Source organism: Panthera onca, chromosome F2, assembly GCF_046562875.1.
Source record: "Panthera onca isolate mPanOnc1 chromosome F2, mPanOnc1 haplotype 2, whole genome shotgun sequence".
Lineage (NCBI taxonomy): Eukaryota > Metazoa > Chordata > Mammalia > Carnivora > Felidae > Panthera > Panthera onca.
The window spans coordinates 3,366,120-3,391,559 of record NC_138356.1 but is presented as its reverse complement, the minus strand read 5'-3'; the positions used below and the strand labels follow the sequence as shown (position 1 = coordinate 3,391,559).

The window sequence follows — 25,440 nt, the reverse complement described above, 5'->3', positions numbered from 1 at the left end:
CCTTTCTAAGGGAGGACATAATAGCAAGCAACACCATACAGGCACAGTTCATGAAATCAATTTCATACATGTTTTTATGTATGTCAGTGGGATAAGTTAAAACCTGACTGATTCTTACCTATAGCCCACCCATGGTGACTTCTCTACTTCTCATTATCATAAAGGAATCCAAGGGTACAAGGACAAGAATTAGAATAAAAATATGACTAAACAGCTTCCTCCACTCTGAAGTCAAGGAGCTCTTCCTTCGTGTTTGAGGAGCAGAGCTAAGATGGGGACTTTGGGTCAATGAGATGAGGAGGGAAAGTTCTCAGGAGAAACCTGTGAGGACTGAGGGAAGCAGTGGATGAGACAGGGAGCAACTTCGCCAGAGATGGAGACTCCTGAAGAGAGGCCTCATGTTGTAGGCTGCAGCCATCCCCCGGGAGTGGTGATTCCAGATTCCTAGGCAGAGGATCCTTACAAGAGAGGTCAGCAGTGAATGGGGCAGTTTGGGGGGCAGGGAACCAGCACTCACAGCAGCTGGGGGTAGTAGGTGCACCAGCCCAGTAAAGGGGACTGGAAGGGCATCAGAAGCACCAAGAGCATCTAGATCGTAAGGAAAGAAGGTGAGCGGTTCCAGAGGTAAGACGTGAAGATTTGTTTGGAGACTGGAAGTCAACTAATTGAGAAGTGTGGTAATGGTGGCACAGAATGTATTTATTTATTTACTCATTAGGAAATCAATGTCGAAACTACTCAGATCTTGCCACCTTCTGAAGATCAGTGTTTTAAATGTCATCTATAATGTGACAATTATTTCTCTGGTAACAAAAATAAGAGAGGAGATCGGATTAAATACACCCAGATGTGCTTGGTTGATGCAGGTAGAGGTAACCCTTGGTCTTGACAAGGGTTCCTCTTTGGGAGCAAAGAAATAATAAAACTATAAAAGGACTCGAGTACCTAAGGCACGCAGGTAAAGAACAGTAGTGATGCAGTGAGGTACAATGAAGGCTGGAGATGCTCAAAAGGAGTAAAATGCCACAATTAGGGCAAGAATTTCAAGTGGAAGACGAATCATCCAAGTCAGAAGCTACAGGTGTTTTATAACCTAATATGCAGAATAGAAAAATAAATTCCTGCTTAATATCTGCTCTGCTGCTCTTCATGTTTGTGATCCCAGCGGAAAGTTCGACTCGCACGTAACCTGAGAAAACTGCTTTGACTTGAAGATGTGTGAACGTTTTGAAGGGTGAAATATAAGGAGTTCAAACATGTTTATTAAAAAACAAAACAAAACAAAAACAAACAAAAAAACTTGCTTGCCCCAAACTACAAGTGGAAAAGGAAATTTAACGTTTTATTAAATGTATATAAAACAAACATGCCAATTTTATCAGTGATTAAATACATGTGTAGTTTAACATTCATTATGTTTTAATATGATGTCAGATCTTTCTCGCTTTGTGTTAATTTCCTGGTATGCCGGCAGATCGTTAAGAAATCTTACCAAAAGGAAAATTAAACAGCTACTTTCAGCTAAATGATTTCAAGGGAAAAATGATAAAAATCATGTCAAATCATTTAGAGCATGAAATTACATATAATATGCACTATGATAAAATGATTGCATGATGTTACGTGATCTCACGAAGTTAGTCTCATTAGCTTGCAAAAGGCTTAATGCAGACCTGAGAGGAGAAAAATGACATTAAAAAATAATTGACTGAGGCACGTGGGTAGCTCAGTCGGTTAAGCCTCCTACTTCAGCTCAGGTCATGATCTCATGGTTCATGAGTTCAAGCCCCAAGTCAGGCTCTGTGCTGACAGCCTGGAGCCTGGAGCCTGCTTCAGATCCTGTGTCTCCCTTTCTTTCTTCTCCTCCCCAGCTTGTGCTCTGTCTCTCTCTCTCTCTCTTAAAAACAAAACAAAAACAAAAACAAAAACAAAAAACAAAAGCATCAAGAAATTTTAAAAAATTAATAATTGACCTATTTATTTTTTCCTGGTTTATCCTAATTCTTTGAAGTTTACTTATTTATTTTGAGAGAGAAAGAGCACACAAGCAAAGAAGGGTCAGAGACAGAGACGAGAGAGGGATTCCCAAGCAGGCTCCACACTGCCAGCACAGAGCTGCAGGGCTCGAACTCACCGCGAGATTTGTGAGGTGGACCAAGAGTCAGACACTAAACCGACTGAGTCACCCAGATGTCCCCTGGTTTATCCTGATTCTTAAAGGATGAAGCAAACAAGGACTTCAACTATATCAGAGCAATGAGATTCAATAGCAGTTTTTGGAAAATAGGAAAATAGGAACACACACACACACACACACACACACACACACACACACATATTTTCTGCCTTTCTTTGTGTTATCTCCTTATTAGTCTGAATATGCCTTGGCCATCTTACTGTATTGTTGGGATGATAGTTGAGATGCAACCCACTGTCACAAAGAGGAGAGGAGGTACCACTGCTCTGGTCACTTGGAGCACCTGCAGGAAAAAAAAATCACAACACCCCACTGGTCAGAACACCAAAATATGCTAGACTGCATTCTACATTGTATGTTTCCAGATCCTCGATAATACCATGAAATCAGTTACTAAAATACATTTTTACCTCACTTCTATGAAAGCCACAGTTTTGCAAGTAGGCTAAGTGACTAAAATGGGACCCTGAAGGATACCCATGTGTTTATCTTTGATTTCAGAAATGATGCAAAGCTTTATTAATAAAAGCATACAACCTTGTAGAACTGCTATTGAATTCCATTTTCCCAAGTGACCTATGCTTATGACCCATACTTACAATTGTGCAGAATTTGGTTCCTCTACAAAGTTCCATTCACTGTCACATTTCAACCTACTTGCAAATCATATTGGTAGTTATCATCATTTTCCATGATGCAAATAAAGTTTGCATGGGCTCTTTCTTTATAAATGTTCTTGGCATATGCTATAATTGGAAGTACCTTCACTGATGCTATCTAAATTGGTGAAATTGAAACTAAAGAGCTTCATATCAGATTCTCACGAGAAACCTAAGTATGAGTAATGGGTGTCTTAAACTCAGCTTTCACAATGCAGTAATTTTTACAGTCAGGATTAGAATACGTATTTCTTGATTTTTGATGAATTGCATTATTTGAAAACATTATACGTTTTGAAGGTGCAAATGTTGATAAATATGTACTACTGATATAATTGACTCCCAATTTTTATTTAAATCTTATACTTAAATTCAAACATGAGAGGTCCTAGGTGACACTCCTAACATTGACTAATGTGTTGAAAAAGGAAGTGATTTTGTTTTCCATTTTTATCACTCTAAAGTTCCATAGCTTTCCTGGTGCTAAGAAGAGGATCACAGGCTTTTCTCCAAACCAGCATGAATATAGTTTTTCTACTTTTTAAATCTTAAGGATTTCATACTTTGTTTTAGCTAATTTTTCTTTTGATGTTTATCTGCATTTTCTCTTATGAGACACTGTTTTAATGCATAAACATTACTTTCAAATTTATATCCATTTTGAGCAGAATAAAATGATATGTCAAATTCTGTGACAGATCTAAAGCAGTCTTGTCAGTGATATTCCAAGATTTAAGCAAATGCACAAAAGAAAGGTACAAAGTTAAGGATCTATGCTTTCACCTTAAGAAGTTAGGTATGAAAGAGAAAATAAATCAAAGTAAATAGAAGATAGAAAACAATAAAAGTGAAGTGGAAAATAATAAGATTGAAACAAAAGAATGGACAAAATTAACCAAGACAAAAACGGGTTTTTTTGGAAAGATTAATAAAACCCATAGGAAAAGTGATGGGGCAAAAGAGTGAGAAAATACAAGTTATTGATATCAGGAACAAAAGAGGTAGTATTATTGCAAGTCGAGCAAGTCAACAAATCTTAAAAGGAATAATAAAATGATATGATGAATAACTTCATGCAATTAAATTCATAACTTAGTTAAAATGGCAAAAAAAAAATCTTGAAAAACATTTTACCAAAGCTTACAAAGGAAGAAAAGAGTATCAGAAAAAGTCCTATAAGCACTTAAGAGATTAATTCAGACAAAATAAAAACTATAATTCTAGGCTCAGATTGCTTCTTTGGTGAGTTTACTAAATGATTTAAGAAAAATATACTATTACTGTTAAGCAAATTCTTTGTGGAAATAAAGAGGAGTTACCACTGCACAACGCACATGAAAACATTAAAAACCCTGCCACCAAAATCCCACTAAAACATTAACAAGATGTATATATGGATATCCCTCATGAACATTTGTTTTCAAAAAAGTCTTAATATATTAGCAAATTGAAACCAGCAATAATTTTTTTTTTTCATCACCATGTAGTGTTTATCCCGGGAATACAAACTCAATTTGGCATTCCAAATAAATATTCAAAAATACACCATATCGATCTTGGAACATGGTGAAGAAGTGAGGGGACCCGCAGTTCCCTCCTCTCTCAATCAAAGTACTGTTGAAGCTAAAGGACTTTTAACTCTGAGAGTCGGGGAGGAAAAGAGACAGTCTCACGTCCAGAGACCCACCAGGACAACCTGACGGGCCACAGGTGCATGATTGAGAACTGCGGGAGACAAAACGAATGGAGGAGAGGGATCCTCTTCTGCGGAGCGACAAGGGGAAGAGAAAGAGCGGCTGGGGAAGCACAGGACTGTATCTGGGGGAGAGAAAAACCACCGACCCGGCGACAAAGACCCAATCCATGACTGCAGGGCCTTTTCTGGACTGGGGCCGACTGTCCTGTTCTCCCACAAGTGGAGGAAAGGAGCCAGCCCGGGCTCGGTTGCTAGGTCAGGAGCGCCGTCTGCAGTGGGAGACAGTGGTCCCCTCCCTGGAGTGCTGTGGGACAGGACAAAGCCTGCCTGCAATAGCGGGCAACATGGACAGGTGTTTCCCCAGTACTAGGGGGTGGACTGGGGGTGGGGGGCGCAGAGCCAGAGTTTAAATCCCAGCTGAGCGCTGGGCATGGGAGTTGGCAGAGCAGGACAAACCCCGTCATTTGCATCCACACCACAGTGAAGATGGGTCGAACACAGTAGTTTGGGACACGCTATCCATGGAGAAGGTCCTGGGGACAGAAGGGGGCCCACAGTGGAGGTGGACCCGCCCACACCAAACCACGCCCCCTGGCGCTGGGTAACTGCCCATCTCCTAGAGCGGGATTGACAGGGAGGAACCAGACAGCCCCTCCTCCAGACCAGCGCTGCTGCTTTGCCTGATTTAATTCTCAGACAATTCTTGTTATGTAGATACATTCTTCCTACCTTTTTTCCTTCTTATCTCGTCCCTCCTCTAGTCTAGTTACTCTGGTTGTTGGTTGCTAGTTTGTTTAAGCAGACATATTTAATCCATTCTCTTGATACATGTTCTACACCTCCTTCTTTATTCTCCTTCTCTCTCTTGGGGTTAAGCCTTAAAGTTTCTCTGTCTAGATAAATTATTTTATTTTTCTTTTTCCCTGCCTCCTCCTTTATTTTCCTTTCTCTCTCTCTGGATTAAGCCATATAGTTTCTCTGGCCCTTTTTTACTCTTTCTTTTCCCCGTCCCTGTCATGTCTCTCTTTGTATGGGATAAGGCCTCTTCCTTATCTGCCTCCACCTGTTGTTTACTTGTAGCTGGTGTTCCTGGTTTTTGTTTTTGGGATTTTTGATTGTTTGTGTGTGTTTGAGTGTTTTTGCTTTCTGTTTGTTTTTGTTTCTTTGTTTTACTTTCCAGGGCTACTTCAAGAACAAATCAAAGCACACTTATTGGAGGGTTCAAAACATCACTACGAGTAGGGAGATAAAGCAACCAGAGTCACAACAACAGAGAACAAGTAACACTCTCCAAATACACCTCCTGAAGGGCCAGGCCCTGGACAGTGTATGATCCCTCTTTAATATAGTAGTGTTTGAAGGAACAGGACACATAACAAGCTTTCAAAACACATAAGGGACAGAAAAGTAGCCAAAATGATGAAACGGAAGAATTCCCCTCAAAAGAAATTCCAGGAAGAAATGACAGCTAAAGAATTGATCAAAAAAGATATAAACAATATAACTGGACAAAAATTTAGAATAATAGTCATAAGATTAATTGCTGAAGTTGAAAAACAGCCCAGAAGACAGCAGAGAATCTATCATGCAGAAATCAAGGAACTAAAAAATAGTCATGATGAATTAAAAATTGCTGTAAACGAGGTGCAAAATAAACTAGAAGTGGTGACAGCCAGAACTGAAGAGGCAGGGGGAGAATAGGTGAAATAGAAGATAAAATCATGGAAAAAGATGAAGCTGAGAAAAAGAGAGAAAAAAATATTCTGGATCACAAGGGGAGAATTAGAGAACTAAGTGACTCAATGAAACGGAACAATATCTGTATCATAGGAGTTACAGAAGAAGAAGAAAGACAGAAAGGGGCCAAAGGTGCACTTGAACAAATCGTAGCTGAGAACTTCCTCAATTTGGGGAAGGAAACAGACATTGAAATCCAGGAGGCACAGAGAACTCCCTTCAGACATAACTTGAATCGATTGTCTGCATGACATATCGTAGTGAAACTGGCAAAATACAAAGATAAAGAGAGTATTCTGAAAGCAGCTAGGGACAAATGGGCCTTAACCTACACATAAGGTAGACACATAAGGGTAGTAGTTTCAATCTATCTACTGAAACATGGCAGATCAGAAAGGAGTGGCAAGAAATCTTCAATGCAATGAACAGGAAAAATATGCAGCCAAGTCTGTCATTCAGAATAGAAGGACAGATAAAGGTTTTCCCAAACAAACAAAAACTGAAGTAATTCATCACCACTAAAACAGCCCTACAAGAGATCCTAAGGGGGACTCTGTGAGTGAAATGTTGCAAAGACCACAAAGGACCAGAGACATCACTACAAGCATGAAACCTACAGACATCACAATGACTCTAAAACCATGTCTTTTAATAACAACACTGAATATAAATGGACAAAATGCTCCAATCAAAAGACATAGGGTATCAGAATGGATACAAAAAAAAAAAAAAACAAGACCCACCTATTTGCTGTCTACAAGAGACTCATTGTAGACCTGAGGACACCTTCAGATTGCAAGTGAGGGGATGGAGAACTACCTATTATGCTACTGGAAGTGAAAAGAAAGCTGCAGTAGCCATACTTATATCAGACAAACTAGATTTTAAACTAAAGACTGTAACAAGAGATGAAGAAGGGCATTATATAATAATTACAGTGTCTATCCATCAAGAAGAGCTAACAATTATGAGTGTTTATGCACTGAATTCGAAGGCACCCAAATATATGAAACAATCACAAACCTAAGCAATCTTGTTGGTAAGAATGTGGTAATTGCAGGGGACTTTAATACTCCACTTACAACAATGGGCAGATTATCTAGGCAGAAAATCAATAAAGAAACAATGGCCTTGGATAATACACTGGGCCAGATGGACTTGACAAATATATTTAGAACTCTGCATCCCAAAGCAATGGAATATACTTTCTTCTCCAGTGCACATGGAACATTCTCCAAGATAGATCATATACTGGGTCACAAAACAGCCCTCAATAAATATAAAAGAATTAAGATCATACCATGCACACTTTCAGATCACAATGCTATGAAACATGAAATCAACCACAGGAAAAAGGTTGGAAAACCTCCAAATGCATGGAGGTTAAAGAACATCCTACTAAAGAACGAATGGGTCAACCAGACAATTAAAGAAGAAATAAAAAATATATATTGAAACAAATGAAAATGAAAACACAACAATTCAAACCCTTTGGGATACAGCAAAGGCAGTTCTAAGAGGGAAATACATTGCAATCCAGGCCTATCTCAAGAAACAAGAAAAATCCCAAATACAAAATCTAACAGCACACCTAAAGGAACTAGAAGCAGAACAACAAAGAAACCTCAAAAACAGCAGAAGAAGAGATATCATAAAGATCAGAGCAGAAATAAACAATATATAATCCAAAACAAAACAAAACAAAGCCAACAGTAGAACAGATCAATGAAACCAAGAGTTGGTTTTCTGAAAAAATAAACAAAATTGATAAACCTCTAGCCAGGCTTCTCAAAAAGAAAAGAGAGAGGACCCAAATAGATAAAATCATGAATGAAAATGTATTTATCACAACCAATCCCTCAGAAATACAAGGAATTATCATAGAATACTATGAAAAATTATATGCCAACAAACAGGATAAGCTGGAAGGAATGGACAAATTCCTAGACACTCACACAATACCAAAACTGAAATGGGAAGAAATAGAAAATTTGAACAGACCCATAATTAGTGAAGAAATTGAATCAGTTATCAAAAATCTCCCAACAAATAAGAGCCCTGGACCACATGGCTTCCTGGGGAATTCTACCAGACATTTAAAGCAGAGATAATACTTATCCTTCTCAAGCTATTCCAAAAAATAGAAATGGAAAGAAAACTTCCAGACTCATTCTATAAGGCAGCATTACCTTGATTCCTAAACCAGAGAGGGACCCCACAAAAAAGGAGAACTACAGGCTAATATCCCTGATGAAATTAGATGCAAAAATTCTCAACCAGATATTAGCAAATTGAATTCAACAGCATATGAAAAGAATTATTCACCATGATCAAGTGGGATTCATTCCCAGGCTGCATGGCTGGTTCAATATTCTCAAATTAACCCATGTGATACATCATATTAATAGAAGAAAGGATAAGACCCATATGATCCTCTCAATAGATGGAGAAAAAGTATTGACAAAATACAGCATCCTTTCTTAAAACCCTCAAGAAAGTCAGGATAGAAGGAACATACCGAAACATCATAAAAGCCATGTCTGAAAAGCCTACTGCTAATATCATCCTCAATGGGGAAAAACTCAGAGCTTTCCCCCTGAGGTCAGGAACACGACAGGGATGTCCACTCTCACTGCTGTTGTTTAACATAGTGTTGGAAGTCTTAGCATCAGCAATCAGACAACAAAGTGAAATCAAAGGCATCAAAATTGGAAAAGAAGAAGTCAAACTTTCAGTTTCACAGGTGACATGATACTCTACATGAAAACCCAAAAGACTCCACCAAAAGACTCCAGGAACTGATACATGAATTCAGCAAAACTGAAGGATACAAAATTAATGTACAGAAATGAATGTACAATAAAATTGCATTTTATACATTAATAATGAAGCAACAAAAGGGAAATAAAGAAACTGGTCCCATTTACAATTGCACCAAGAACGATAAAATACCTATGAATAAACCTAACCAAAGATGTAAAAGATCTGTATGCTGAAAACTATAGAAAACTTATGAAGGAAATTGAAGAAGATACAAAGAAATGGAAAAACATTCCAATCTCATGGAAAGGAAGAATAAATATTATTAAAATGTCAATACTACCCAAAGCAATCTACACATTCAATGCAATCCCAATCAAAATTCTTCTTAAAGCTAGAACAAGCAATCCTAAAATTTGTATGGAACCACAAAAGACCCCAATTAGCCAAAGTAATATTGAAGAAGAAAATCAAAATGGGAGGCATCACAATCTCAGACTTTAGCCTCTACTACAAAGCTGTAATTATCAGGACAGTCTGGTATTGGCACAAAAACAGACACATAGAGCAATGAAATAGAATAGAGAACCCAGAACTGGGCCCACAAATGTGTGGCCAACTAATCTTTGACAATGCAGGAAAGAGTATCCAATGGAAAAAAGACAGTCTCTTTAACAAATGGTTCTGGGAGAACTGGACAGCAACATGCAGAAGAATGAAACTAGATGACTTTCTTACACCATTCACAAAAAATAAACTCAAAATCGATGAAAGATCTAAATGTGAGACAGGAAACCATCAAAACCCTAAGGGAGAAAGCAGGCAACAACCTCTTTGACCTCAGCCACAGCAATTTCTTACTCAACACATCTCCAAAGGCAGGGAAATGAAAAGCAAAACTGAACTATTGGGATCTTATCAAGATAAAAAGCTTCTGCACTGCAAAGGAAACAATCAACAAAACTAAAAGGCAACCGACCGAATGGGAGAAGGTATTTGCAAATGATGTATCAGATAGAGGGTTAGTATCCAAAATATATAAAGAACTCACCAAATTCCACACTTGAAAAATGAATAATCCAGTGAAGAAATGGGCAGAAGACATGAATAGACACTTTTCCAAAGAAGACATCCAGATGGTGAACACACACATGAAAAGACGCTCAACGTAACTCTTCATCAGGGAAATACAAATCAAAGCCACACTGAGATACCACCTCACGCTGGTCAGAGTGGCTAAAATGAACAAATCAGGAAACTACAGATGCTGGCAAGGATGTGGAGAAAGGGGGACATTCTTATACTCTTGGTGGAAAGGCAAACTGGTGCAGCCGCTCTGGAAAACAGTGTGGAGGTTCCTCAAAAAGTTAAAAATAGAACTACCCTGTGACCCAGCAATAGCACTACTAGGAATTCATCCTAAGGTTACAGGAGTGCTGATTCATAGGGCACCTGTAACCCAATGTTTATAGGAGCATTTTCAACAACAGCCAAATTATGGAAAGAGCCTAAATGCCCATCAACTGACAAATGGATAAAGAAGATGTGGTTTATATATTCAATGGAATACTACTTGGCAATGAGAAAAAATGAAATCTTGCCATTTGCAGCAATGTGGGTGGAACTGGAATATTATGCTGAGTGAAATAAGTCAGTCAGAGAAAGACAGATACCATATGTTTTCACTCATATGTGGATCTTGAGAAACTCAACAGAAGACCATGGGGGAAGGGAAGGGGAAAAAATTACAGAGAGGGAGGGAGGCAAACCATAAGAGAGTCTTAAATGCAGAGAACAAACCGAGGGTGGATGGGGGGCCGGATGAGGGGAAAGTGGGTGATGGGCATTGAGAAGGGCACCTGTTGGGATGAGCACTAGTGTGGTATGGAAACCTATTTGACAATAGATTATATTCATAAAAATATAATAAAAAAATAAAAATACACCATATCAGCAGAATAAAAAAAAAGATTAAAAATATAATCTTTCAATGGGCATAAAAATATTTGTGACAATTCAACATCAACTTATGTTAAAAAGGAAAAGAAAAATCATCAGTAACCTAGGAATAAAAGAGCACTTCTTCAACCTAAATAAAAGGTATAAGTGAGCACATTTATGAATTCCATGCTTAACAGTAAAAGACTGGAAATTTTTCCTAATATCTTGAGCAAAAGAGAGATATCTGCTCTCAAGACTTTGCCCAACATTTTACTGGAAGTCCTGGCCATTAAAATAGGCAAGAAAAAGAAATTTTAAAAACACAGATTGTAAAGAAAGAAGGAGAATTCAATATTTGCAGATAACATAACTGTATAAGGTGAGCGCCTATAAGAATAGACAGAAAGTCCTACCTGAACTAATAAGAAAATTAAGCCTATGATGCAGAATATATAAATGTATATCTATGTGTTAGCAACAATATGTGGGCACTAAAATTTTTTTAAATGCCATTTATGGTAGAATAAGAAATGCTTAGAAATCAGTTTAATGAAAGATATGTAAGACTTTCCCACTGAAAATACTAAAATGTTGCTGAGAAAAATGAGAACGTAAATAAATAGAAAGTTATGTTCATGGACTTACAGATTTCAAGTTGTTAATATGTTAATTCTACAAATTATCTATAAATCCAACTTCATCTCGTGGAGAATTGTAACTGGATTTTATAGAAATTGACATGCTATTTCTAAAATATAGGCAGCAATGCAAAAGGTATAGAATAGCTAAATAATCATGAACAATTGCACAGTTGGAGAACCTGTCCTAGGAGATTAACACGGCAGCTAAGGTGGAAGGATGAACACAAAAATTAATGGAAATAAGAAAGTAATTTCTTGATTCGAAATTCCTAGCTCAGACACAAGATAGTAATTAGTATAAGATGGACTCTAAACCTCAACATAAAGGCCAGTGTCATAAAGCTCCAGGAAAATGTCGGGGAGTCTCTTTGCAACCTTGGGGTAAGCAAGTATTTCTTAGAGAAGATACGGAAAACAATAACCATATGCAGTAAGAGCAGCCACAAAATGGTAAATTGGAGTTTGTCAAAATGGAAAACTTCTGCAAACCTAAGACACCTTTAGGGAAAACATAGTTATCCATAGACTGAGAGAAAAGTGTTGTAATACATGAGCTGACAAAGATTATGTACAGAATATTTTCTTAAACTCCTGCACTACAATAATAGAAAGATATACCAATAGAGAGATGGGCAAAATTTGAGCACACGCATTACAAACTAAGATATGCAGATCTCCAGTAATATATGCAAATGGTACATGATAAGGAGCTAATCATAATTAGTCTTCAGGGATATGCAAAGTACTAGTATAATAAGACACCACTCTACACTCGATAGAATAGCTAAAAAAAATCTTTGACCATAAAATATTGAATTAAGTGTAGAGCAGTCAGAACTCTGATACATAGCTGGAGTGGAGATAAAGAGGTTTTTAAATAAACGTTCTCTGTAGAAATGCTTTTTGGCAGTGAACAAGTTAATTATACATCTACCTGGTGACTGAGCAACCCCACTCCTAAGTTCTTCTGGTAGTGAACATAAAATTGGGAGATTTCCAAAGCCTCATACAAGAATGTTCATAGTAGCATTATTTATGATGGCAAAGTACAGGAAACAAGGTCCCTTATCTATCAATCAGAGAATGATTAGCAAACTTTATTCTATTTATCTATTGGAATATTCACAGCAATGTGAATGAGCAAATGACTGAAATTTAAAACACACGTGATTTTTCATAGTGAAAGAAATTAGACATAAAAGAGTAAATACAGTATGCTTGTGTTCTAAAAAAGTTCTACAAGAAAGAAAAGGAATATATAATGATAAGAAATTAAATTAATGGTTGTTTCTTGGGGTGTTATTTATTGGGAAGGGCCGTGGAGGAACCCTTCTGTGATTTAAAGGCATGTAGATTAAGCAATCCAATTGTGCATTTAAGATCTTTGTATTTCATTGCATGCAAATTATGCCTCAGTTAAAAGATGTATTCTTCTTTGATTTTTGGCAAAAATGTTTGATAATGTTTTATTTCTTAATATACAAATTGATACAGACATTTTGAAGTTAACTCTTATGAAAATTATTCCATTACTACCTAGACTGGTGCTTCCTTCCATGACAAGTGTAAATGCTTGTTTAGCAAGTCCAGGAGCCACATAGGATTATATCATTTTCTAGTTAGAGAAAGTATATTCATCAGATATTATGAATGAAATGTAATAGAAATATAGAATGTACATAATAGGATACTATTAAAATATTTATTTTTAAAATAAATAATGTGTCTCTAGTTATAGGCTAGAAAATAACTGTAAATGTGCTGAATACATTCTGAAACAGAACTAACATCTGTGGGAATGCAAGCTGGTGCAGCCACTCTGGAAAGCAGTATGGAGGTTCCTCAAAAAACTAAAAATAGAACTACCCTAGGCCCAGCAATTGCACTACTAGGCATTTGTCCACGGGATCCAGGTGTGCTGTTTCAAAGGGACACGTGCACCCCCATGTTTATAGCAGCACTATCAACAATAACCAAAGCATGGAAAGAGCCCAAATGTCCATCGATGGATGAATGCATATAGAAGATGTGGTGTATATATACAAAGGAGTACTACTCGGCAATCAAAAAGAATGAAATCTTGCCATCTGCAACTACGTGGATGGAACTGGAGGGTATGATGCTAAGTGAAATTAGTCAGAGAAAGACAGCAATCATATGACTTCACTCATATGAGGACTTTAAGAGACAAAACAGATGAACCTAAGGGAAGGGGAGCAAAAATAATACAAAAACAGGGAGGGGGACAAAACAGAAGAGACTCACAAATATGGAGAATAAACGGAGGGTTACGGGAGGGATTGTGGGAGGGGGGATGGGCTAAATGGGGAAGGGGCATCAAGGAATCTACTCCTGAAATCATTGTTGCACTATATGCTAACTAACTTGGATGTAAATTACAAGATAAAAAAATAAAACAGGTTAAAAAAAACAAACAAACTAGCATCTGTCCCCTTTGCATAAACATTCATAAAATGCTGTGTGATATAAAAATATTTGTATTCAGGCAGAAATCCCAACTTTAAAACGAAATTATCGATTACTGTCAGGAAATAACGGTTTCGAAAATAAATATGATGATGCGAGCATTTTACCTATTCTTCATAAATGCTTACATGCGCAGTCTTCGTTCAGTGGGAGTTTGAGGAAAGCGGGCGCTCTTTTTAAAAATGACACCGTCAGGGTCACTTCTTCTCCAGCGTTCCGAAGAACCTGAACCTGAAACAAAAAGGAGTGAAAATGATACCATCGTCAGTATGTTCACGAAATATCTTATGCGATAGCAAAGACCTTGAAATGATTGGGTGTCTTTTCGCCTCTCTTTTTTGCCCTAGAGGTGAGAAACATTTTATTAAAATAGGGAATGAATTACATAACACTGTAGGAATACAGCCATCACCTCCTTTCTCTTCCCACCGTTTGGTGGTCCCCTGTTCGCTCAGAATGTCATCATCTTCCGTTCATATTCATAGATATCTCTTACGTGTACAGTCTCTATTAGGCAATATGAGAGATTATGACTTCTATAGGAAGGTACGGTGCTCGAGCCTCTATGCCATCAATTTAATAAATATTTATTGAACCTCTATTACGCACCCCCTTGGACATATAAAAATAAATGGCCCTGAAGATGTTGATGAAAGAGCTAATTCAAATTAAATAAAATTGCCCCGATTCACTCAAGCACTTTTGCAAAAACAACAACAACAAAACAAAGAAGCAAACAAAAACACACAAGAAACACATAGGTATTCCTTTCCTGTCATATCACCGCATATTTTATGCTTCCTTTCCCTGCAAACTTGGAATAATGGTCAAGACTGTTGTCCTCAACTCTCAACATGTTTCACATTGTAGACTAATGGGTTTACTTCTATCACTTACAGTAATGTCAATGCCTTAAAAATTATATCAAGATTCGTGTGAGAAATAGCTAAAGAAATACAAGAAGCTAAGGAGTTATTTAGAGCAAAGGTACCTAGAAAACATATAAATATGTCTTAATTTAAAAAGCTCACATCGACTGAGAGGGGAATTGCAACAATTAGTGAAGAGACGGCTAATGAACCTGGGAACACAGCTTGTTATTAAACATCCAGAAAAAACGCTCAACCTCCAGTCCTGAGAGAATTGGCTATCAAAATGATTTAGAATGACTTCTGGTCCCGAAATGAGGGTATGGGTTCAGCTCCCTTTGTTCCCCACTCAGGGAATATAAACACTCAAAAACTTGCAAGAGACAGCTGAAATGCAAGTGACCTCTGCAACATCAAGGAAAAGGGAACTCAGTAGGGATCCCAGGATGGTAGCAACAGCAAAGAGGACACCAAGCAGCCAGCGGAGGAACTTCAACCCACTGCTGGATAAAGCATCCCTTTGTCCACTTAGTGGCACCAGGGGGGCCCGGGCTGAGAGAGCTCCTCCCACTTCCTCAAATCGCATCAGCAGGGAACAGTGAGAAATCAGTCAGACCCAAGACGCCAGACAGGCTCTAAGAAGTATATTGTCAATGGAACCACAGCCTACAAAACTAGGCTAGGACCTTTGTGGTAGGGTGAATTCCTGCTAAAAAGAAAAAAAAAAAAAATCTTATGGAAGAGCCACAGTCTCAACATAACAAGCAAAGTGGCCAGGATATAATAAAATAGCATGTCCCTCGAAGAACCAGGAAAATCACAACTTAAATGAGTAAAGAGAGCTAACTCAAACTAGATGAGTTACATCCTGGAATTATCTGACAAGGACTTTAAAGCCACCTTAATAAAAATATGTCAACAAGAAATGACAAATTCTCTTGAATCAAATGAAAAATTACAAACTCTCAGCAAAGAAATACAAATTATGAAAATAAAAGGAAAATTGTAGAACTAAAAAATGTGCTAACATAAATTAAAAAAAAAAAGAACCTTACTGAGGACTCTAGGTGGCTCAGTCAGTTAAGTGGCCGACTTTGGCTCAGGTCTTAATCTCACAGTTCCTGAGACCGAGCTCCGTGTCAGGCCCTGTACTGACAGCGCAGGGCCTGCTTGGAATTCTCTGCCTCCCTCTCTCTCTGCCCCTCTCCTTCTCACACTCTCTGTCTCTCACACACACACTCTCTCCCTCTCAAAAATAAATAAACATTAAAATAATAATAATAACAAAATTGGCTCAGTAATACAGTGACGATGACATAAGACAGAATCAGTAACTTGATGACAGAACAGTAAAGTTTGCCCACTCTGAACAATAGACAAGATAAAGTCACACGCAGAAAAAAAGTACTATATTTCATCACATTGAAAGTAGGAAAAAAGCTTAAAAATGAATAAAATTAGATAATCATTTCTATAGATGCAAAGAAGCATTACAAAATACAGTTGATAGAAACTCAAAAACCTGAGTATACAAAAGAGTATCTTCATATCATAAAGAAGATATAATTCTTTTTTAGAAACATCATAATTAACTTCGATTTATTGAGACATTTCTCTCTGAGATCAGAAATGAGACAAAAATATCCACTATCTTCAGTTTTCCTCAATCTTTCTTCAGGTCTTCTCACAGTAAGGCAAGAAAAGAGCTAATAAAATGCATGAGAATTGAAAGAAGAAATGAAAGTTTTATTGTTCAGAGAGAAGATAATTTCTTTACTTATATTTTGAGAGAGAGAGAGTGTATGCACAAGTGGGGGAGGGGCAGAGAGAGAGGGAAGGACAGAATCTGAGCTGACAGTGGGCGTAAACTCATGATGTGAGCTGAAGTCAGACGCTTAGCCCACTGAACCACTCAGACACCCCAACATAATTTTGAACATAGAAAATCCTTGGGAATCTATAGACATTATTACATGAGATATTAGCAGGTGAGTTTCTAAGGGAGTTTAGCATGGAACAGTATAGACACAAAGCAATACCTTGTTAGAAAGAAAACCACAAGCCCCAAATGTAGTCACATTTGTTAGGCCTTCACCAAACCGGGGCCTAAAACCTAATCTAATGTCACTTGCAACCTCTCCCAGAAATGTAGTGAGGAATTTTCTGGTCAGGACTAAGGAGGTAATCTTCCTGCCTTCCTCCCTTCCTCCCTTCCTCCCTTCTTTCCTTCTTTCTTCCTTCCTTCCTTCCTTTCTTTCTTTCTTTCTTTCTTTCTTTCTTTCTTTCTTTCTCCTTTCTTTCCTCTTTCTTTTTGCTTTCTTTCTTTCTTTCTTTCTTCCTCCTTTCTTTCCTTCTTTTTTTCTTCTTTCTTTCTTTCTCTTTCTTTCTTTCTTTCTTTCTTCTTTCCTCCTTTCTTTCCTTCTTTCTTTCCTTCCTTCCTTCCTTCCTTCCTTCCTTCCTTCCTTCTTTCCTTCTTGTTTCTTTCTTTCTTTCTTTCTTTCTTTCTTTCTCCTTTCTTTCCTCTTTCTTTTTGCTTTCTTTCTTTCTTTCTTTCTTCCTCCTTTCTTTCCTTCTTTTTTTCTTCTTTCTTTCTTTCTCTTTCTTTCTTTCTTTCTTCTTTCCTCCTTTCTTTCCTTCTTTCTTTCCTTCCTTCCTTCCTTCCTTCCTTCCTTCTTGTTTCTTTCTTTCTTTCTTTCTTTCTTTCTTTCTTTCTTTCTTTCTTCTCTAGTTGTCCCTCCCCATATCTGCCTATAATAAAAATCCTTCCATCTTGCACAGAACCTTAGAGCTTCTTTCTACTTGCTGGATGGAAGGCTGCCTGATTCATAAATGGCTTAACAAAGTGAATTAGATTTTAAAATTTACTTGGTTACATTTTATTTTTGTAACCGCACAAAGGTCACCTGGTTTGATTGAATATCAACAAGCATAACATTATTTTTTAAATAATGGAACTCTATGTTATGTCATGGGTCACTGGACGTAATACTGCGAAGATATCAATTCTCTCCTACTTTTCTGTAGATGTAAGACAACCTCATTCAAGGTCCCAATTTTTTTTTTTGTGGGATTTTTTTTTTACTCCATTTGGCTTAGTGGGTACTTACGAGCTTGGCTTACATTTTCCATTGCCACATAACACTGATATAATCATTATTATATCATTGTATTAGGAGTTTGTGAGTCAGTGAAATATGTGGGATGGTGGAATGCAACAGGTCCATCCTTATATTCCATAGTAAGTGTACAACAAATAATATCTACTGCTAAATAACAAAATAACCATATGAGCATCTTAAGCATAAATACGAGAATAAACATGTATAAGTTAAATATGGTCGCCTCAGCAATCGGCAATGGGCAAGCTACTTTACATGTGTACTTCAATCTTGAAGTTTTTATTCAAATGTAATTGCAAAAAATCAGAACAAATAATTTTCAATTGTAAAATCTCACCCTAAAGAGATAATTCAGTTTTGCCGTTAATAAAAGATCAAATATGGCTATCTTTCAGCAATCACAGGTTCAAGCCCTTGACACAGACACATGTCTTAATAAATGCAAGAATATTCACTTTTTCAGTGAACAGGATTGAGATAATGTGTTTAAATTTTTCTCAGCTTTGCAATTATGCTTTGAATACATATTTAATCAGCCTGGTACTGTCAGGTTGGAAAATATAGGTTATACATCATGAGTAATGATGGATGTCATCTGGCTGCAAAATCAGAAATCTGCACCAATAAATCCAGCTGTCTTTTTCATTTTCATTCACATTTTATGATGCAAATCAAATGTGCATTTTGATCAGATCATGTATCAGCATGACTATTCTATCATGTCGCCTTGGGTATGTACATGAGGAAAGGGCAAGGGATTGGTAAAGGATGGTAATCAATAGGAACAAAAGTGGGGCAGGTATTAAAATAGATATTTATAGTTTTATTCTATTAAGCGATGACAAACCTAACAACTCAGTTTATGAACTGAATGTTTTTGAGTTCCACTCACCTGTTAGAAGGGAAACTTCATAAAATCATTTGTCTTCTTCACCCTTTCCTCCTTCCCCTTAGAGGATATTCTATCTAATATGAGATTTTCAAGAGGAATTTATCTATCTGTCACAGCTTTGGTATATGAAGTTAATTCTGCCCATAGCTGGGAAGTGGTTTGTATTTTTTGTTTTTTAAAGACGATTTTTATAGAGGAGTTTAAGGTTTACAGCAAGATTGTAGGGAAAGCCCAGGGAGTTCCCGTATTCTTCCTGCCTCCACACATGCACAGCCTTCCCCAACATCAACATCCTCTACCAGAAGGGTACATTTGTTACAAATAATGAACTGACATTGACACACCATGATCACAAGGCACCCCGAGTCTATTGTTTACCTTAGGGTTCACTCTTGGTATTGTACATTCTATGGGTTTGGACAAATATATAATGACATGTATTCACCATTATTGTATAATGTAAGTATTTTAACTGCCCTAAAAATTCTCCGTGCTCTGCCTATTCATCCCTGTCCCCTACCCCAACCTTGGGGATTAATTTTAATTGGTGAAAAGAGGGACTTCTGCTTTGCCTGGGCGTACTTTAAGCACACACCAGGAAACACACACACACAGACGCATATACACACACACATACACACACACACACACACACACACACACACACACATCTTCAGTGGCAACAAAGGCAGTTAGACAGTCTGTGAGGGTCACAATCACTACCCTCGCGTGATGTCAGAACAAGCAAGTAAGATTTCCATCTCCAGACTGTAAGATAAGTACTGCTGTTCACTGATGACAGTGATGGAAAACAGTTACCTAGAATTTCACATTAACATTTGACTCATCTCTCTTGACATGTTGTTAAGTGCAGTAAATCATTTTCCTAAAGTCCTGACTCTTGGCTGAAAAGGAAATTAAATGTGACTTTGAGGAATGATTTCAAATACGTTGCTTCACAGACAAAACGACTAGGCTAACACTAGATACAACCACATGCTTTTCTGTTCATGTTAGGAAAATAATTACATGTCAACACGGAATAAACAAATCACTTTTGTATTATATATACTATTACATAATCACTTTTTGTTTATGTTAATTGTGGGGGAAAAAAAACTCGACTTACTACGTGTATTATGGGGTAAGAGTTTGAGAGGAAATTGTAATTGAACGGCTTTCCTGAATGGGGTCAGAGGGTCCTCTGGCCCTGTGCACCTGCCTTCACGTTCAGGTTTCAAAGGAATCTGCAGAATAACAGTTGACCGAGCAGACGGCCGTCTCTGAGGTGTGAGTGCAGGTGAATACATTAACACCCACAGATTACACCTGGGCTCACAGTGGCTGCCAGGTGGCAGGGCGGAAGATTGAGCCTTCTGAAGGGAGAACCATTTGGCCAAGGAAGGAGTCTACAGTGGTCACGAGAACTGGTGCTATTGGGTTGCTAGGAAATCAAGTGTAACAGCGGAGATTATCCAACTGGAAAATGAGGTATGGAACTGTATCCAGGAAGATCACATCACATCACCACCGGAAGTAGGGGGTGAACCAACTATGAGAAATCGACTATAATTCAGAATTTGGAAGAAGCAATGCAGAAGAAGAAAGGGATTTGGGCTGATTTAAAAATAGCATCTTTCACATTGAATTGGTGTGATCAGGGGGATAGAGAACAGTGCTGAAGGGCCAGGAGTAGATGGGATAGGGATCAGAATTTATCACGGACAAAGCAGTTCAAGAAAGGCAATGTGACCCTCTTGAGGGTGCATTCACTCATTTCTTCATCTTGTCTGCATGTTAATTTGTGAAAACAATCCACATATGTAAAGGGATACAACAGGAGGCTTCCTACAGTCATTTCTAGTCTAAATTTATGTTGCTTTAAAATGAAAAGTCACAGCAAAAATGTATATCCGGTTATATGTTTAAAAAAAGAACGACTGAAATTTTAATATTTCTGAATTCATAGAGTTTCTGCCTCAAGTAGTGTTGAAGTATGCAGTAATTTTTGGATTCTGGTAAATATTACAATCAAGAATAAAATTTGAATGAATAAGAAATTTCAGCTCTAAAAATAATCAGGATATAATAATAATATCAATGAACTTTAATATGCAAGAAAACCATTTACTTTAGTGAGGCAAAATGTTGAAACATTTGAGCAAATTTTCCTGGATTATTTAAAGCTATGACTAAAAATAATTCCATCACTTTCAAAGACTCCATTGAAACGAGATTCTATGTAGCAAAAGTGGATGAAAAGTCAAATGCTAGATGAATGGAACTTCAATGTAACAAGCAGAATACATTGTTAACTAGTTCACATGGCTGTAGAAATGCTATTACAGCATTTGTTTTAATTCCAAGATGATTTCCTCAATAATTCAAGCAATATTTTACTTTGTCTTCTTATTGTTATACTGTCAATTGACTAGTTTATGTTCTATTAAGCAGGCTTAATTAAATTTTAAAATTCCTTAAAGCTTTACTTCACAAACGGCATCAGGGACAGATGGGTTCAAAACTAAGTTTTATCTAATTCTTAAAGAAGAAATTATTCCAGCATGAAATTATTGAAGTCTCTTCGTGTTACAAAATCAAACTAAAATGAAAACAAATAATAAAAGCTGACATAAATCATATGAAGAAACAAAAGACCACTGTTAATATAAAGATAGATGTAATAATTTAAATACACTATTCACTTATAGAATCCTACAAGTGACAAATGAAATTATACTATGACTAAATAGGCTGTATTTCAAAATAGCAAACCTGGATAAATACCAAGAAGTTATTATCAATGTAATTAATTTCATCAAGGTAAATATACATAACCTATTAATAGTATCAATAATAGATAGGTTGGGGGGGGGCAGATTTTGTCCTCTCCATTAGAGTCTGAAAGGACATTTGGTCAAATTGAGCTGTAATTTCTAATAAAAACTCTAAGAAAAACAGGAATAGGAGAAAATCTCACGATGTTTCCTGAATATCCCTGGCTGTTGCCTGAGCCTACCATGGTCTCTCTCTAAATATTCCCATGGCTCTCATCCTGACTTCCTCTGCTTTTACCTCAAAAATCATCCCAATAAGTCCTATCTTCATCCATCTATTTAAAGTTACAGCTCTCCACATACCTCTGCCCTCATTTCCCTGTTCTACCTGTCATTTTTCATACCTATTAGCACATTCCTACCTACCCCATAGTGTGCTGACATATTATGTCTAACGTTCTTCTACCTATGCACCATGAAAATGTGTGCACGCAAGGACAGCAGGCTGTATCTTTTTGCAGGTATGTTCAAAGAGTCGGGCATGGCATAGCACCTATCTCATAAAAATCTTCATTAAGTAGTTTTGGGTGATTAAGCTATTAAGTTTTATTAAAAATCATTTTAAAAAGCAAAAAAAAAAAAAAAAATTTTTCCTGCATGTTGAAGCAGCGAGACCATGTCAATTAAAATCAGGTACTAGATAAAGATGCTCACGGTCTCCAGTATTTTTCAAAAAATATTTTATGAGTTCTGCAAACATAGTAAGATAAAAAAATAAAATTTTATAACTATTAAGAAAATGAAATTAACCCATTATTAAAAATATAATTGTGCACGTAAAGAATTCTCCACAAAACACTGACTGGAATTTAAAAGAAAAGGTGTTAAGATCTCTTCATTGAAGATCACTGCGATGTACAACACCTTTTTCTTAGCAACACACATCAGGGGAAAATATTAAAGATCTGGAGGGAAAAACCTATAAAATCCTTAGATGTTTGGAGCACCTGGGTGACTCAGTTGGTTGAGCTTCGGGCTTTGGCTCACGTCATGATCTTGTGGTTCCTGAGTTCAAGCCCTGCATTGGGCTCACTAATTGTCAGCCTGTCAGGGAGGAGCACGCTTCAGATCCTCTGTCCCCTCTCTCTGCCCCTCCCCCTCCTGCACTCTCTCTTTCTCTCTCTCAAAAAACAAATAAAACATAAAAAAACAAAAATCCTTAGATTTTTCAAAGCATATATTGCTTTAAAGTAATTTGTATCTTTTATTGAAGGATACATACCAAACTTTAAAGCCTTGCAAGGATATGCCACATACTTGGTGAAATTTTCTAGGAGAACAAATTAAGTCCAAAGAAAGTATTAAAATAGCCTCCAGAATATCCAAAAATGCTAAGAAGAGCAGCAGTAGGGCTTGGGAGGAGCTGAGTGAGTCATGCCTGAATATGTTTGTCATTTAATCCAATCAGCATGTTATTGATATGTAAATAAATTAGTAGAAATGGATAAAAACTACAAAGTAGATCTCGATGTACCTGAACTTTTAATACACGATAGAGATGTTTTTCTTTTAATCAAGTGTTTAAAAGACTGGTTATAATAAATGGTACAAACATATCTGGCTATCCTTTTAATTTTTTTTTTTAACGTTTTTATTTATTTTTGAGACAGAGAGAGACAGAGCATGAATGGGGGAGGGGCAGAGAGAGAGGGAGACACAGAATCGGAAGCAGGCTCCAGGCTCTGAGCCATCAGCCCAGAGCCTGACAGGGGGCTCGAACTCACGGACCGCGAGATCGTGAGCTGAGCTGAAGTCGGACGCTTAACCGACTGAGCCACCCAGGCACCCCTGGCTATCCTTTTAGAAGAAAATAAAATAGGATACAATTTTAAGCAATATGCTAGCAACAAGTCTTAATGAATTAAAGATTTAAATGTAAATACTGTGTCCAAAATAATGTAAGACCCTATATGTGGGATTCCATGTAAAACCTAGGGGTGAGAAGAACATATTAAACCGAACAACAACCCAGCACCTAGGAGAGGCAGTTGTGTCTCTAAAGCTATATACAGATAGATATCAATGTATCTAAATGTACATTTTGCCACACTTTTGCCTGTTCTTTGAATTCAGCTGAATTAGTCACTTTTTTTCAAATAGAGAGGAAGAGAGCTGCTTCTTATTTTGTTTTTCTGCTTGCTTGTTTGTTTTGGTTGCAATTTGATCAGTAACTCCTAGACAGGGCCACTGCTCCTTTGACCCTTGACGCTGTTCTGAATGATCTCGAAAAGAAAGTTCCAAGATTTACTTATTTGCTAAGACCCACCAGTAGGGAAGCGCAGTTTTCAAATTCATCATTTCACTCTTGTGCTGGACAAAAGCACAGGGAATACTGGGCTTGAATATTGCAGCTCATTAGATATAGAAACGACACTAGACGCACGGGCTAACAGCTGCCTGCGTGACAGCTGGGGGGCCACCCACCCTGTCCTAACCACCACTGTCTCTCTTAATTAACTGATGCATACATGGATGGTTCTTTCCATACTACACTTTCAGAGATGATGGTGCAGCCTAACGCAACACTGTTAAAATATCCCGGCAATAATTCAATATGACAATATTGTCTCTACTGAATATTGGGCCACATTATCTGACTAATCAATTATTTGGATTTGTTCACTGGTTTCCACTAAGTCTTAACATACAGTTGTACGTGTAATAGCCCACAGTTCAATAACTGAATAACGTGTCACCAAGCGTGCAAGCTATAATGCAGCCTTAGGTTTGTGACATAAAGCCTGTGAGGTAAACAAGACAGAAGTCACTGCTTTTTATTTTACAAATGGGAAGTGGAAAACACTTCAAAGTTAAACGACTTGCTCAAATATAGCAGCTAAAAATGACAGACTGACAAGTAAAATTACATGTATGAGTGAGTTCTCCATTTTTCCCACTGGGCCTTTTTCCAGGGAGGTTAATGGCAAACCTTCAATAATTATTTTAAAAAGCATATTTGAGTCTCATAGTGATTTTGAGATGCTAATCCCCACCTCTCAGCTCTCACATAGCCCCTACATACAGAGTCCATTTACCCTGTATCACCTCACTGCCCTAGTACTGAGAAGGAGGTAGAAAACACCGTCCCCTCGGGTACTAGAAAACAGGGTGACATGGAGGGAGTGGCTTCCCTGTAAATTAGTAAGACTGCATTTGTGTAAATTACTTACTTTGCATCTTTTCCTTTTGGGATTAATGACTATGGAGTTTCAATCAACGCAACGAACATGCATCGGGTGTCTACCATATTCAAAACACTGTATATTGTAATCCAGAAAATCTGCAGTGTTGAGATCAGGACAATGAAGCCCTTTGGTTCTACCGATTATCCAACCAGCGAGAAGACAAGTGTTCACAATAAAATCAAAGGAAAAACAAAGGCTACAAGAAAGGTTTTTAAAAGTGAACACCGTATGTAACTTACTCAGACCCAAACCTACTTAGATGGCTAGACATCAGGGGATTTTTGTCTAATTTCTCTGCTAATAATACGGATACATTGATGTTGGGCACAGTCTTCTCATTGCTTAGCACGACAAGAACAAACAAAAACCAGGGCAATGCCTGCCCTCACAATGGGAAGCTCTCCGGTGTTTTGCCGTCAG

The 25,440-nt window shown here is 37.5% G+C and overlaps 1 protein-coding gene across 3 annotated transcripts in view; it reads right to left on the bottom strand.

Moving 5' to 3' along the window:
- SNTG1 (syntrophin gamma 1) overlaps positions 1-25,440 on the bottom strand; it is an 882,155-nt gene that overhangs the window by 202,139 nt on the left and 654,576 nt on the right. For all 3 annotated transcript variants that reach the window (XM_060610497.3, XM_060610498.3, XM_060610499.3), the window contains 2 exons: positions 14,247-14,349; positions 2,398-2,480 (listed from right to left, as the gene is read on the bottom strand). In XM_060610497.3, the coding sequence (XP_060466480.1) occupies positions 2,398-2,480; positions 14,247-14,349 (186 nt within the window). The remainder of the gene's footprint in view (positions 1-2,397; positions 2,481-14,246; positions 14,350-25,440) is intronic.